Source organism: Myotis nattereri (genome assembly GCF_964212035.1).
Source record: "Myotis nattereri genome assembly, chromosome: 6".
Classification (NCBI taxonomy): domain Eukaryota; kingdom Metazoa; phylum Chordata; class Mammalia; order Chiroptera; family Vespertilionidae; genus Myotis; species Myotis nattereri.
In genome coordinates, this window is record NC_138081.1 from 99,449,086 (window position 1) to 99,462,526 (window position 13,441).

At 51.9% G+C, this 13,441-nt stretch overlaps 1 protein-coding gene across 3 annotated transcripts in view; it reads left to right on the forward strand.

Annotated features, from left to right (window-relative positions):
* The window catches only part of AFDN (afadin, adherens junction formation factor), a 100,339-nt gene that overhangs the window by 26,859 nt on the left and 60,039 nt on the right, over positions 1 to 13,441 (forward strand). For all 3 annotated transcript variants that reach the window (XM_081094107.1, XM_081094108.1, XM_081094109.1), the window contains exons 2-5: positions 5,246 to 5,441; positions 8,403 to 8,518; positions 9,152 to 9,315; positions 11,975 to 12,135. In XM_081094107.1, the coding sequence (XP_080950233.1) occupies positions 5,246 to 5,441; positions 8,403 to 8,518; positions 9,152 to 9,315; positions 11,975 to 12,135 (637 nt within the window). The remainder of the gene's footprint in view (positions 1 to 5,245; positions 5,442 to 8,402; positions 8,519 to 9,151; positions 9,316 to 11,974; positions 12,136 to 13,441) is intronic.

A 13,441-nucleotide genomic window follows, 5' to 3' on the forward strand; every position in this document is an offset into this window, starting at 1 on the left:
ATTACTGTTTTTTTAAAAGTGAGTCAAATGGGTATTGTCGCGTTGGTGGTATATGTACTAGTAACGTGTGTGTTTGTGATGAAGGGGTCCATCCTGTCAGCAGCTGTTTCCTCCAAGGAAGGGAGGGGCAGGGGGTCATCTGTTGGAGGCTGGCATCGGGGGTCACAGGCCAGGGAACGGGTTTCAGATCCGTGTTGACCACGGTGAGAAGAAAAGGGACAGGCGCGGTGGCCTGCTGAAGGGCAGACCCGGTGGTGCTGGTCAGCTCGAGCGAAAGGGGGCCGCGCTGCCTGGGCAGTTCCTGCCAGAGCGGCGCGGAGGCCAGTGATGGTCGCGTTCACTGGTTCGTGAGACACTGATAAAATATTCAAAAGAAAATCTCCGTCTTTAACTTTTTGCTTCCTGCATTGGCTCTCTAGTAATTTCATAATATTAAACATTAAAAGTTGTCCTTAAATCAGTTCCAAGTAGTGTTCCATTTCTGTTGTAACACAGTAAACCCTTGATTTTGCGGACCTCGATTCAACGAACTTCAGATTTAATGGACAAAATTTCTGGTCTGTATATCATATGTGAAAATTAACACCCTATTAATTTTAAAATGCTTTTAACCAAGATTTGCTTATTAAATTAACTGGTTGTTTTGTTGTTGTTAATTCACTGTTATTTTTAGCAAGCTTAAGTGGATAGGCCATATGTTGGAAAAAACACTGTAGTTTCGCCCACCTAAATAAGGAATACATCGCTGTAACTGTAGTCTACATATTCAACCCAGGACTCACCGCTCGTAAGCAGTGTTCAGGGAACAATGAGCACGTGATCACACACATTGACAAGGTCATTGGCTCGGTGGTCATGTGGCGTGACTTTCTGCAGCAGTTTTAACGGAGGCCAGAAAATAACCTGAAGGAAGGGAGCAGGTGGTGGCTGTATGGCCTTTGCTGCCCGTTGAGTTAAACCAGACTGCAGGTAGCACACAGGGCCACCGCCCACCAGCTGTGCCGGCGAGGGTGCAGGCAGGTCTTGAAAGCACCTGCTAACAGCAGGCACTTCATTGACATATCGGAGGACCTGCAACTGTTTTTTATTTTAAATACAGTTTTCTCTTGGGTGGTTTGTGTAACCAGCTCTAAGGAGTGAGTGCTTTTTTTGAAGGAAACATCTGTCTTTGTAAATTATAATTATTGGCTACAGCATTGTCAGAATACTAGTGACCCAGTGCACGGATTCGTGCACAGTGAAAGGAAATTAATTAGAAGGTGGCCAGCGGGGTGGGACTGGGCGAGATGGGCCAGACACGCCCTGGAGCCAACCTCCCATGGTCCTTCTCCGGAGTCTGCAGAGTGAGCGGGGTCCCTCCGGCAGGTGGGGTCCCTCAGCCTGGCCTGTGGGGATTGGGCCGAAACCGGCTCTCGGACATCCCCGGAGTGCGAGAGGGCACCCTGCAAAGTTGCTGTCGTACAGGGTGTGGAATGCAAACATAAGTGTGCAGTAAGCCAGATTCAGGGTCGACAGTGTCCCAGCAACAACATAACCCACAGCCAAAGGTGGAAACGAGTGGCCCCGCAAGGAATCAGGCTCCCTCCTCTCTGGTTTTGGGGTGCATCACCCAAGAACCACCACTGCCAAGTCACTGCAGCTCAGCAGCTCCTGCGTTGAGCTCTGCCCCCTGGTGGTCAGTGCGCGTCATAGTGACCGGTCGGACGGTCGGATACTTAACATATTAGCCTTTTATGTATATAGATTAGCCCTGCCATTGAGACCTCAAGGCTGTTTCTTAGGGATGTGAAGATTTGTTTTCAAGAGGGCTTATCAGTTGGAAACAGCCACACAGGGAGAAGGGAGAGTCGGATGCTGTTACTGAATGCTTTTCTTTGTGTGTGTGCAGCCTCATGTTCGGGCTGTCGGAGGAGCTCCCACAGCAGTGGGAGAGGCGGGACGGGGACGGCACCGAGGGCCAGGTGGTGATGGCTCGGTGCTGGATATGGTTTGTTCGCGCCTCCAAACCAGCTTATTTGGGGAATTTCACTCACGTCCTCATAAACTCACTCAAAGCTATTCAGTGAAAGGCCAGCTGCTGTCCTGCTGCGGGCCCCAGGGCTACCACTGTGCGTGGGGGACAGGCTGGGAGACAGGCAGGCGGTCAGGGCAGGTCGTAGACCGCTCCGAACTCCAGGCTCCTCCTCATGCATCCACCTAGCTCTTCGGGAGCCCCTCTGGGCCTCGTCTGCAGAAGGGGAGGCACTCGCATCACATCCAGCTCCCTTCAGACAACGAGCGACCGAGCACGGCGGTCAGAGGCCAGCTTCTGGGCCGGGAATGCTGGCGGCTGTGGGCCCTGCTGCGTGGCCAGCTGTGATGGGAGGACCTGCTCCTTGCCCGGCACCGCAGGGGTGGTCCTAGCACCACTCAGCGCAGGGCCGGGTGCTGACCTCTCGGCCTGGCACTGGGGCCTCCGCTGCACGTTCGTCATAATTGTTCCTGGTGTCTGTCGTTTGGTCACCGCACTCCCAGTGTGGAGGTTCAGGACTGGATTTTATCAGTCTCCTCAGATTGGATAAAATAACAGCAGCCAAGCTTAGAATCGACTGAATAAATGAACAGAATACTAAAGTATTTTTTAAGGGAATATTCTAGTAACAACTGTACTCAGCTATGTCAGGCAAACTAAATTGTTAAATATCTCTGCTCTGGGCAGGAGTGCTATTGCTTGCTGCTGCTGACACTCTGTCCTTAGGGTTACTCTCCCCCCCCACCCCCCCAATTATCTCCACTTCCTCTGTAAGCTTCGTGGCTGAAGCACATTAATGCTGGGACTGTATGTTTGCAGTCTCCTCTGCCTGGGAGGGGCCTCATAGGATGAGGGATGAAGGACATGGGCTCTGCTCCAAAGGGGGCCTTCGCCAGTTCCCTGCGTCCTTGTGATCTCGCTCAGCTGACATCCCTCGCAGACACGGGGCTGTGTCTGTGCCCGTGCTCTTTGGTAGTTTGGAATTGTTTTTTGACAACTCTCAGAGAAACTGGTGCTTCCGTGTCTTTGGGGACCCGTAGGTGTATAGGTAGCTGTTTCGTTCTCATCACAAATGATATACAACTAGTCTTTTAGCAAAAGGATGGCGTCCCCTGGAGGCTCTGGCCTTTCTGGTCTGACGGGTTCTGCAGGGTGAGCGTTGGCAGGAGCCGGCGCAGTGCCGATGGATGAACGCTTGGGACTGACGTGAAATACAGGTGACTCCAGTGGTGGTGGCGAACGCCTCAGCGTCCTGGGATAGAAATAGGACTCCCATAATAAAAACTTCAATGTATGTTTTTTCTAAAGTATTGCAGGGGCCTCTGGAGGAGGCAGGGGTGAGAGCGAAGCAGGAATGCAGAACTTGACTGATTGCAGAGGGTGGGCCGTGGAGGCGAGGGTGGGGTGAGGAGCCGGAATTGGGGTGCAGAGAGTGTGAGTGACACACAGTTTGGGGGTTCAGGAGCAGCTTTCAGGCACGTTGTTCCGTGTGAAGGTTTCAGGATCGCAGCAGAACGCAGAGCTGGGAGCGGGGACGTCTGAAGAGCTGGCTGGACAGGCAGGCGTGTGAGGTGCAGCGCCCAGAGCAGCACCTGCATGTAGCTCCCATTTGCTGATTCACCCGTGACAAGCCCCACCTCAGCCCGGAATCTGCTCGGTGCTATTTTCCCAACACGCGTGTCCCTTCGCTTTGGTTTCTCTTGGGCCCGTGGGGAGCGGAGGGTCAGACAGAGTGAAGCTTGGGGGTGGAAATGTGCCTGTTGTCTCACTTTCTGGTGCAATTTTCATGTCGTTTATATAGTTAACCCCATTCTAAGATCCTGTTTTTCATACTTTTCTCCAAATCAATACTTGTCACGTCCGAATTATCCGTGAAGAGTAGCTGGTGGATTGGGAAAGCAGAGGGGAGCTACTGGGTGGGCTTTGAGCGCTGTGGCCAGGGCTTGGCATCCGAGCGTGCAGGCGGCCACAGAGCGGCAGAGGAATGACGCGGCCTGACTTGGCTGTAAGGAGGCTCGGATGGCCTGGGTGTGTGTGGGGATGGAACGACTGGGTATTGGGGTGGGGGTGGGGGGACGACCCCTGCCGAGCAGCGGGATCCACATTAGTGCTGGAGCCAAGACTGACCCGGCGGTGGAGGTGGCCCTGCCCTGCCGCCTCCCGGATGATGTGTGGCCAGCAGACAAAGGCCTGCGGGATGCGATCCAGAGTCCTGGGTTCCACAGCAAGGGCCTGAGATGCATGTGGTCTCACCCACGTGACCTGTAATACCTGGTTAAAAAGGAAGGAGACGAGAGGGGGAGGGCGCCCCCTCGTGCCTGCCTGCAGTGCTGCTGGCTGGAGTCCATGTCGGTTTCTCTAGAAGGAAGGTGTTGAGAACAGTCGGCACTGCAACGGCTGATTTGGGCAAGTAGTTTACTTTGGAAATTAGTTACAGTCACATTCTACAGTTTCCTTCACGCACGTTCACGGCAGGAACGAGGCTGGTGTTCCCGTGCTGCTTCTATGATCTTGGCTGGACAGGCTCAGGGACGGACAGGCTCAGGGACAGACAGGCAGGGACTGGCACTCACTGGATCTGGATACAGAGCTGGATTTGTCACATAAATGCTTGAGCAAGACACTTAAGCTGTGTGAGTTTTCATGACCAGGTCTTGGAAGTGGGGTTTACTAGTACCTACTGACGTAGTAGAACGATGCATGCCCAGGGGAGCTGGCACTTGCGGAAGAATCAATAAACATTGGCCGTTACTACGGCAGCGACGCTGTAACCACTATCTTCCCCAGGAGACCAGTGAGGCAAAGAGCAATTGTATATAACTCGTCCCAAGTCACATAATTACATCTGAAGACAAATCCCCTGTCTCTTACTTTCTGTCTCTGATGTGTGGGGTAAGGAAACGTTTTTAAAAAGTGGGGAATTGCTCTGGCTGGGTGGCTCAGTTGGTTGGAGGGTCATCCCATACACCAAAAGGTTGTGGGTTCGATTCCTGGTCAGGGCACATAGCTAGGTTGCTGGTTCGATCCCCAGTTGGGCGTGCATGGGAGGTAACCAATGTCTCTCCCCCTCCCCCTGTCCCTTCTCCCTTCTTCTCTTTCTAAAATCAATGAAAACATCTTTCTGGTGAGGATTTAAAAAAGTGGTGAGTTGCCTTTTTCATTCACTAGTGTTAGAGAAAGGGGATCTTTTCAGAATGTTGTTTTTCAAAAATGTATGATTTTGTTTTCTTCTAGGACCTGGAGTTCCATGGAGTGATGAGGTTTTATTTTCAAGACAAAGCGGCTGGGAACTTTGCAACAAAATGCATCCGGGTCTCGAGCACAGCCACCACGCAGGATGTCATCGAGACGCTGGCCGAGAAGTTCCGGCCGGACATGCGCATGCTGTCCTCTCCCAAGTACTCGCTCTACGAAGTGCACGTCAGCGGAGGTCAGTGTCCCCTCTCCTGCCAGGCAGGCCCCCCTGCCCCCACTCCCCAGGTCCTCTGGTTTCCTCCCGAGAGCCAGGGAGCTGTGGGCAGCGGCAGAGCTGCTGTATGTCGGGGAAGGGTCTCTGCATCCCCAGCACATGTTTGTTGGAAGTTGGATGGATGTAGTTTTACACGTGCTTGTTGCTCCGAAGATAAGTAGCGTGGCGTTTCCTAAGTAACTCGCCCACAGTCTGGGCACAGACCGTGCTGAGGGTGTGCTCCTTGCTTTTGGAGAAATAGTTGGCGTCACTCACGTGTGGAATGTAACAGCACAGTGAGCAATACCCAGTTGTGTGTGAGATGGGTCGCCAGCTTTCCTGTAGGTGGTGATGTGAACAGCGCATTTCCATCGCTGTGTGGGGAACTCAGGGCGTCTGAGGAAGCTCTAGTAATTTCTCCTTGTTTTAATATTTGAAATATCTGAAAATATTCCATATATCTATATCAAGTAACAGTTTAAATTGGACTGATTAGAAATGTAGAAATTTACAAATTTGAATGTTTCAGAAATGTCCAGTCATCTGCAAAAAATGTAATTAATGCAGCAAATAAAGGATTGCATATAACACAAACCTAATTTGAATACTTGTTAAGTTCTATCCACAAATCCTTTTTAATTTTTTGTTTGTTTTTACTTTAAAAAATACAGCTTTCTTTGTAGATTTGAAATTGGGCAAAATTTTTTGTAACTTGTGGAATTCAAGTTTGGCCAAACATCCCCCCCCCCCCCCCCCCCCCCCCGTCCCCCGCCAGTGGTATGTCATGTAGGCCATTGTTGTTTATTACTTTTTAAAAATATATATATTTTTATTGATGTCAGAGAGGAAGGGCGAGAGAGAGAGAAGCATCAATGATGAGAGAGAAACATTGATCGGCTGCCTCTTGCACACCCCACATTGGGGATGGAGCCCGCAACCCCGGGCCTGTGCCCTGACAAAAGTGAACCCTGACCTCCTGGTTCATAGGTCAACGCTCACTGAGCTACACCAGCCGGCTGTTTATTACAGTGGGGCCTTGACTTACGAGTGTCCCGACTAACGAGTTTTTTGAGATACCAGCTGTCTCTCTCCGGATTTTTTGCATTGAGTTGATAGAGTAATTTGAGTTAACGAGCTCCTTAACGAGCTTGGTCTCGGAACGAATTAAACTCGTAAGTCAAGGCCCCACTGTACTTCCTTAAGGTTACAGGGTCTCACCTACACAAGCAATCCTGGCCCTGAGTGACGCAGGACAGCCGTGGCTGGGTGTCTGCGGGGGTGTTCCTTTGCTCAGGACCTTGGAGAGGAAGACAGCCTCCACTTGTCCGCGTCCGGTTGGTCCGTGGAAGCCACCAGGTGGAGTCTTTGCAGTAACAGGATGCAAGATGGGAATTTAAGATCTAAAAGCTGCATGGTTTTGATTTTTTTTTAAAGAACTGCTTTCCTTTAGATTTTTAAGATTAGATTTGCTTTTAATAAAAAAGTAAAATGTCTTACTTGTAAGGAGGTGAAAACCATGGAGGCGTAAAAAGAAAAGGAAATGGTCTCTCCCCAGCCCTGAGGCGAGGGAGCAGCCAGGACAGTCGGCCTGTCCTTCCACCCCTTGGTGCTCAGAGCTGCGGGTCCCACCGGGGCCTCCGGTGGAGGGAGCCTCTGGGCAGACCTCAGTCTCCCCAGGTCACGGAGCCTTGGGGGTCAGGCAGTTCTTAATGGCACCCCTTGGCCTCAGGCCACACCGAACACCCTGTTTTATTGAGTAGCTGGATTCAGACAAATTAGTAAGTGTTTATGCCAGCCGTGGGCAGACAGTAGGAAATCCAGGAAGGCAGGAGCTACCTGAAAGTGAGGACACGTGCACTCAGGGGGGCACGTGTGCGCTAGGGCTCCTCACCCTGGCTTCTGTTTGCTTTTGTGATTTAGACGTCATTATTCTTAATATTAGTCTCTAAGCATGCAGTGTGAAGGGCTTTTATCTAGTGCAAACTTCACAACATCATGGTAATTTTGGTTTGTAGCAGGAATTTCAGACTTCTTAATCCAGTTACTGATCTGTCACTCTGTTTTTTATTTTTCATGTTTTCAGTGGATAAGACAGTAACTTGGAATGAGCTGTGCTTCATTACAGTTTGCACGCCCTGTTCACTAACTGCCTCTGTAGGTCTGCTTATGCTTCACCTTGCCCTGTCCCCCGGCTGCCTTAGGCCCGCCTCCCAGCTGTGCTGCCCTCATTGGAGCACAGCCTGTGCTCAGCGCCTGTTGACCTGTGCCGCCTGGAGGCTCCTATTGGGTGGCCATGCTGGGTGGCCTCCAGAGGCCTCAGTGGCCGCCTTCTCCTGGCTCCGTGAGCCCGATGCTGGCTGGGTTCTGAGGAGGAAGGAAGACGGACACTCAACTGAGCACTTGATCCCAGCACAGAACAGGAGGTGGGAGCTTGTAGTTCCCGGAAGCGCATGTGAGGGGCGAGGGTCAGAGGCACAGAGCGAGGAAGAAGAGCAGCCACTTCCACGCCTGAAGATGCCACGTGGGTCGTGCCTGAAGCGCAATGTTAATGCGCGAGGAAAGCCTCAAGGACCAGTGGGACGTCTGTGCTGTGTTAGCACTTCCTTCCTGTTGCCCATGGGACAATTTCATTTCCAGAAACAGGCTTGTTTAGAAGGTTCTAGAAACTGTTTCCTCCCTGGTTGGTGTTTCCCAGTTCCGTTCTGAGTGTCGTGAGGAAGCTGTGTCTGGCCAGGTGTGCCCTGGATGCGGGGTGGTGTGCAGACAGGGCACAGACACCGAGTCCGGTGGGGAAGCTCGCGCAGCATTTGCGCTGCGTTCCAGCCTGACAGCAAGGCCTCGAGGTGATCCTTCTGTCTCTCGCATTAAACGCTGTCAGGATGTTGGGTGAGCCACAGCCGCCAGGTAACCACGGCTTCCCCTGTTCTCTTTCATGTTGTGAAGAAGAAAGAAGATTGGATGTGGAAGAGAAGCCCCTGGTCGTGCAGCTGAATTGGAATAAAGATGACCGCGAGGGCAGGTTCGTCCTGAAGAATGAGAACGACGCTGCTCCTCTCAAGGTAGGCCCCGCCCCCTCCTCCGGGCAGGCGGCTGCTCCCCAGGATGTCGCCATCCACTCTGTTCCTCGGCGACCTGCCTGTTACCCTGTTACATTGCATAGCAATGGTCACTGACCGCTGGCAGGCCATGCTACAGAGTAAGAATGAACAAGCAGATTAACAAGATCCAGAAAAAAAATTGGACGTTTTTGCTCAAACTGTCCTTACAGCTTTGCTTTATTAAAAGCCAGTTTATTACAGCTGCTTTACTTCTTTTGAAGTTAGAAGCATTATAAAGTAGATAATGACATAATGCTTAGTTATTTATGTATTTTCGTTAGGTTTCTTTTATTCCAATTACTCTATGTAAACTATTTGGATTTTTATTTATTGAAAATCAGATTTCGTGATTCTCACCCCAGTTTTCCTGCTGGACTTGCCTGCTTGTTTGCTTAGCAGTTGTGAGTTGTGCTAAGGTTCACACACAGTGAGATGCGTGTGTGACTCGTTAAGAGTTGATGCCTGCGCTCACGGAACGGTCAGCCCAGTGGAACTGGAGGACTGCCCCGGCGCATGGATGAGCCGGGCTCGGCCCCACGTGAGCTTGACGTGGTTCTGTCGTAGCCAGCGTAGTGATCATGTCCCTTCTGTCAGAAGGCTCAGAGCAATGGACCTGAAAAGCAGGAAAAGGAAGGCGTTATCCAGAACTTCAAGCGGACTCTCTCCAAGAAAGAAAAGAAGGAGAAAAAGAAGCGAGAGAAAGAGGCCCTGAGACAGGCACCCGACAGAGAGGACGGGCCTTTCCGAGGGGAAGACGTGTGAGTTACGTGGCAGACGCGCCTTTCTTTGTGTTCTGAGCCAGGGGTCGGGGGGATGTGGGCGAACGGGGCCCTCCTGCTGGAGCTGTTGGCTGACAGCACCTGTCGCTCACTGAGCGCCCGGTGAGCAGGCCGGCGGTTCACACTGCTCCTCTTTCCGAGTGGACATGGCTGTCCACGTCTTCTCTTCACCTGCACCCGGCCTGCCTTTTATTTCTGCTTTTGGGGTCCTTTAGGCAACAGTGGTTTCTTATGCACCTCAGATACGCTTACCACACGCTCAGAGCTGTCACGGGCAGCGAGAGCAGCCCGGTCCCTTACAGGGCCACGTGCACTGACTCCCACTCCTCCGCCTGCCACCCAGCCCGTCCTGGGCGTCCTGACCTGCGCGGGGGTGTGGGCTTCTGACCTCAGAGCCGAGGGGAACGGAGCCATTGCGCTCTGTTCGCACAGAGAGCGAGGTCGGGAGAAGTGACTTCCCCTCGTGTGGGTCTCCAGGTCTGCGTGCCGCCTGTCAGCTCTCTGTCCAGGTCGCCCCGGTTGTGCCGGGGCTCAGACCCGCTCGCCTTGGTGCCGACTGCGCAGTCGTCTGTGTGTCGCGTTTCTCCACTGAGGGCGGAGGAGTTCACTTGTAAAGGAGGAGTCTGTAGACTTGCCAGAGGGAAGGAGTCCCTGCCGTCACCTGAGCCGAAGGACCAGAGTTTGTGTCTGCTCCACAGACGCACACACTTCCTGTTTATGAAATACAGTCACAGTCTCAGAACTAGAACTTCCCACATGACGTTTCCCCACTAATGAGTGTAATTTATAGCTCACATTAAAATATATTCACAGATCTGCCTGGAGTCACAAATAGGTGTGTTTTAAGTGATCTAAGTGCTACACTGGATTCTCTCCTACAGTTTTCCCAAAACGGGTGGGACCAGCTCTTCTGGTGCTTGTAGGTGCTCACAGGGTCTTGGTGTTGTTAATGCGCCGGTGACGCTCCTTGCTCCAGAACGGTGGGGGCTCGTCTCGTTGTTCCCTTAGGGTTTGCTGGGGAAGAATGGCTGGGGGCAGCGCGGGGCTTGCTGCCAGGTGCGCCCCCAGGAGCCCCCCACACCCTCAGCTCCTCGTGCCCTCAGCACTGCTGGTGCCAGAGCATGCTTGCTCTCAGTGTAGAGCATCTTCAGTCAGTAGAGTTTACTTTATCATTAGCAAGGCGATGTCTGTCGACGTGTTCATTACCGCTTCTATTCATGCTTCTGTTGCCATGACTTCCTCAGGCCTTTTCCCCCACTTTTGATGGATTCTGCATGTTCTGTATTGAGGACATCAGCCATTAGTCAGGGATGGCATTTATTTAGCATGGAATTGCAGCCCGGGTTCAGTGTGTTACCGTGGGCTTCAGTGCTGACCTGCTCGGCATTGCTGCCCACGGAAGAATCCTGAGTCTAGTACCACATAGCAAGGCTTTGTTAAGGTGGTTCTACATGAGAAAGGACTTGTATAAATATATTGCTCATGTGTGAGCAGCACCAAAGGAAAGAAGAGTTTAGAACAGCCGTGGGCAAACTACGGCCCGCGGGCCGGATCCGGCCCGTTTGAAATGAATAAAACTAAAAAAAAAAAAAAGACCGTACCCTTTTATGTAATGACGTTTACTTTGAATTTATATTAGTTCACACAAACACTCCATCCATGCTTTTGTCCCGGCCCTCCGGTCCAGTTTAAGAACCCATTGTGGCCCTCGAGTCAAAAAGTTTGCCCACCCCTGGTTTAGAACCTTGGTAAAGGTTTTTTTATCAATTTAGTTTATGAGATGTGATATATTATTTTTAAGAAAATTAGCTACTTAAAATGCATTAAGTCACTCAGCTTGATGGAATCAAAGACTGGTTGTTAATTAAATGATTTTTATGATTGATGACCGACCGGCGTGGCTCAGTGGTTGAGCATCGACCTATGAACCAGGAGGTCACTGTTCAATTCCCGGCCAGGGCACATGCCCAGGTTTCGGGCTCGATCTCCAGTGTAGGGTGTGCAGAAGGCAGCCGATCCATGATTCTTTCTCATCATTGATGTTTCTATCTCCCTCTCTCCTTCTCCTTTCCTCTCTGAAATCAATAAAAATATATTTTAAAAAATTTATTTTTATGATTGAGAATGTCATCTTCAGTAGCATCAAACTTTAGTCAAGTACGTCAGTGTTCCCTTCATATTTAGTTTTTAGCGCATCCCTCTGTACAGCTGACCCCTCATAGGAACCATCGTGGCAATTCCCTTCTGAAAACTTAGCTTCAAGAAAGTGAACCTGGGTGAACCTTTTAGTTGTTAAAACATGTATAGTCCATCTTATTTCTTGGGGTTGGGCTGTTGTGTCACTCTTTTGGTCTGTTTTAGGGTAACATGGGTGGAAATTGCTGAGTTGTATAATGATAGCGTTTCCTGAGCTTTGTTAATACACAGTAATTAACAGTATAAACTCCCCATAGGATTTGAACTGTAAGTTTGTTGAGTTCGGTCTGTCAGTTTGGACTGAGAGAGTGCACTCTGCCCACATTAGCTGTGGCTGCGCGGCGAGCCCGCACGCAGCTGCCCTTCCAGGTGTTGATGTCGCCGTGGAACAGTTGCTGACACAGGAGTGTTTCAGTGGTGCTGGTGTCCTTGTGTCTTGCAGTGAGAATTCCCGCCTGGCTGCCGAGGTTTACAAAGACATGCCCGAGACCAGCTTCACCCGCACCATCTCCAACCCCGAGGTGGTCATGAAGCGGCGGCGGCAGCAGAAGCTGGAGAAGAGGATGCAGGAGTTCCGCAGCTCGGACGGGCGGCCCGACTCAGGTCAGGCTTCCGGCCTCCCGTCGCTCGTTGTGAACCGAGCTAGTAGTTACCCGTCTAGGCGCAGAGCCCTGCGAAGCTGAGTGGACGGGTGACGTGGCCTGTTCACAAGTGCATGCCGTGTCTGGTCCTGACTCAGTGGGGGCCCCCGTGTCAGAGCCCCGTTCACAGCGCTGTTCCCTGCAGGGCCAACCAATCGGCGTGTCTCTCCCTCCCTCCCCCCCCCTCCCTTCCACTCTCTCTGAAAATCGATGGAGACAGAGCCTCGGGTGAGGGTTAACAGGAAAAGGAGAAGGAAGGTGGTAAAGTTTTTAAAAGGGCAAGAGGAGCGCTCATTAACACCTCTGTGTGCTAACCACGTTCCAGACCTGGGGGGGCTCTGTGTGTCAGAGGACATGAGGATGAGCTGCTGAAGAGTGTAAATGGGGGGCTCAGGAAGCGTTAACGTAGCTTAAGCTTCAAATCTGGAGCAGCTGGTGTGGACACAGGGTGGAGCGAGGACTTGGTGGCACAACCCGTGGGGGCTGCCGCTCAGGCCTGGTCGCGGGCTCCTGACCAGCGTGGACCCTGCACAGGGCCTTCGCCAGCCCCAGTGCTCGGGGCGCTCCTCCCTGCCAGGCTTGTGCTTCGCACAGCGTGGACGCTGTCTTTAGTTACTTGTTGTTTCCGTCGTAGTCACCCTCCCCCAGCGCCTCCTCACACCTGGATGCCAGGCAAGCACACTCGCTTGTTCAGTGACAGTGGGGCCCGGGATCTGCGTGGGTTTTCGTGGTCACGCGTGTTGACAGCCTGGGCCAGCAGGTCTGTGGCCCAGTATAGTGCGGTTTCGTTAAAGACCTAGTGTTTTTACTGTGAGTCAACTTGTCACATGGTAGTTTGATCATAAGTAGAACGCACACTGTGACACCAAAGTAGATCTCTGTAGAATTCCATTAAAAACATACAAACAACAACGAAGATCCCAGGATGTTGCGTTGCTCTGCCCTGGTTGGTTTTCCCTCCCAAGTTAGTTCACAGCTGGAAAGGGCGCTGGTGTGAGTCCTGGGAGAACACACCAGCCCAGTGCTTGGCGGCAGGTCCCTTCTGAAACACCAACGTCTCCTGGCGTCCAGTTCAGTCTTTTCCAATTGGTGTCGTCAGTGGGGTTCATATGAACTTTAATTTGTCTCAGATCGATGGTGAGAAGGTAGAGACGGGGGGAATGGCTGTGTGACAGCGGAAGGTGAGGACACGGGACAGCCCTGGAGGAAGCAGCAGGACTGTCTACTCGCTTCCTCCTCGCTCCGTCCCTTATCCTCGCAGGAGTCTG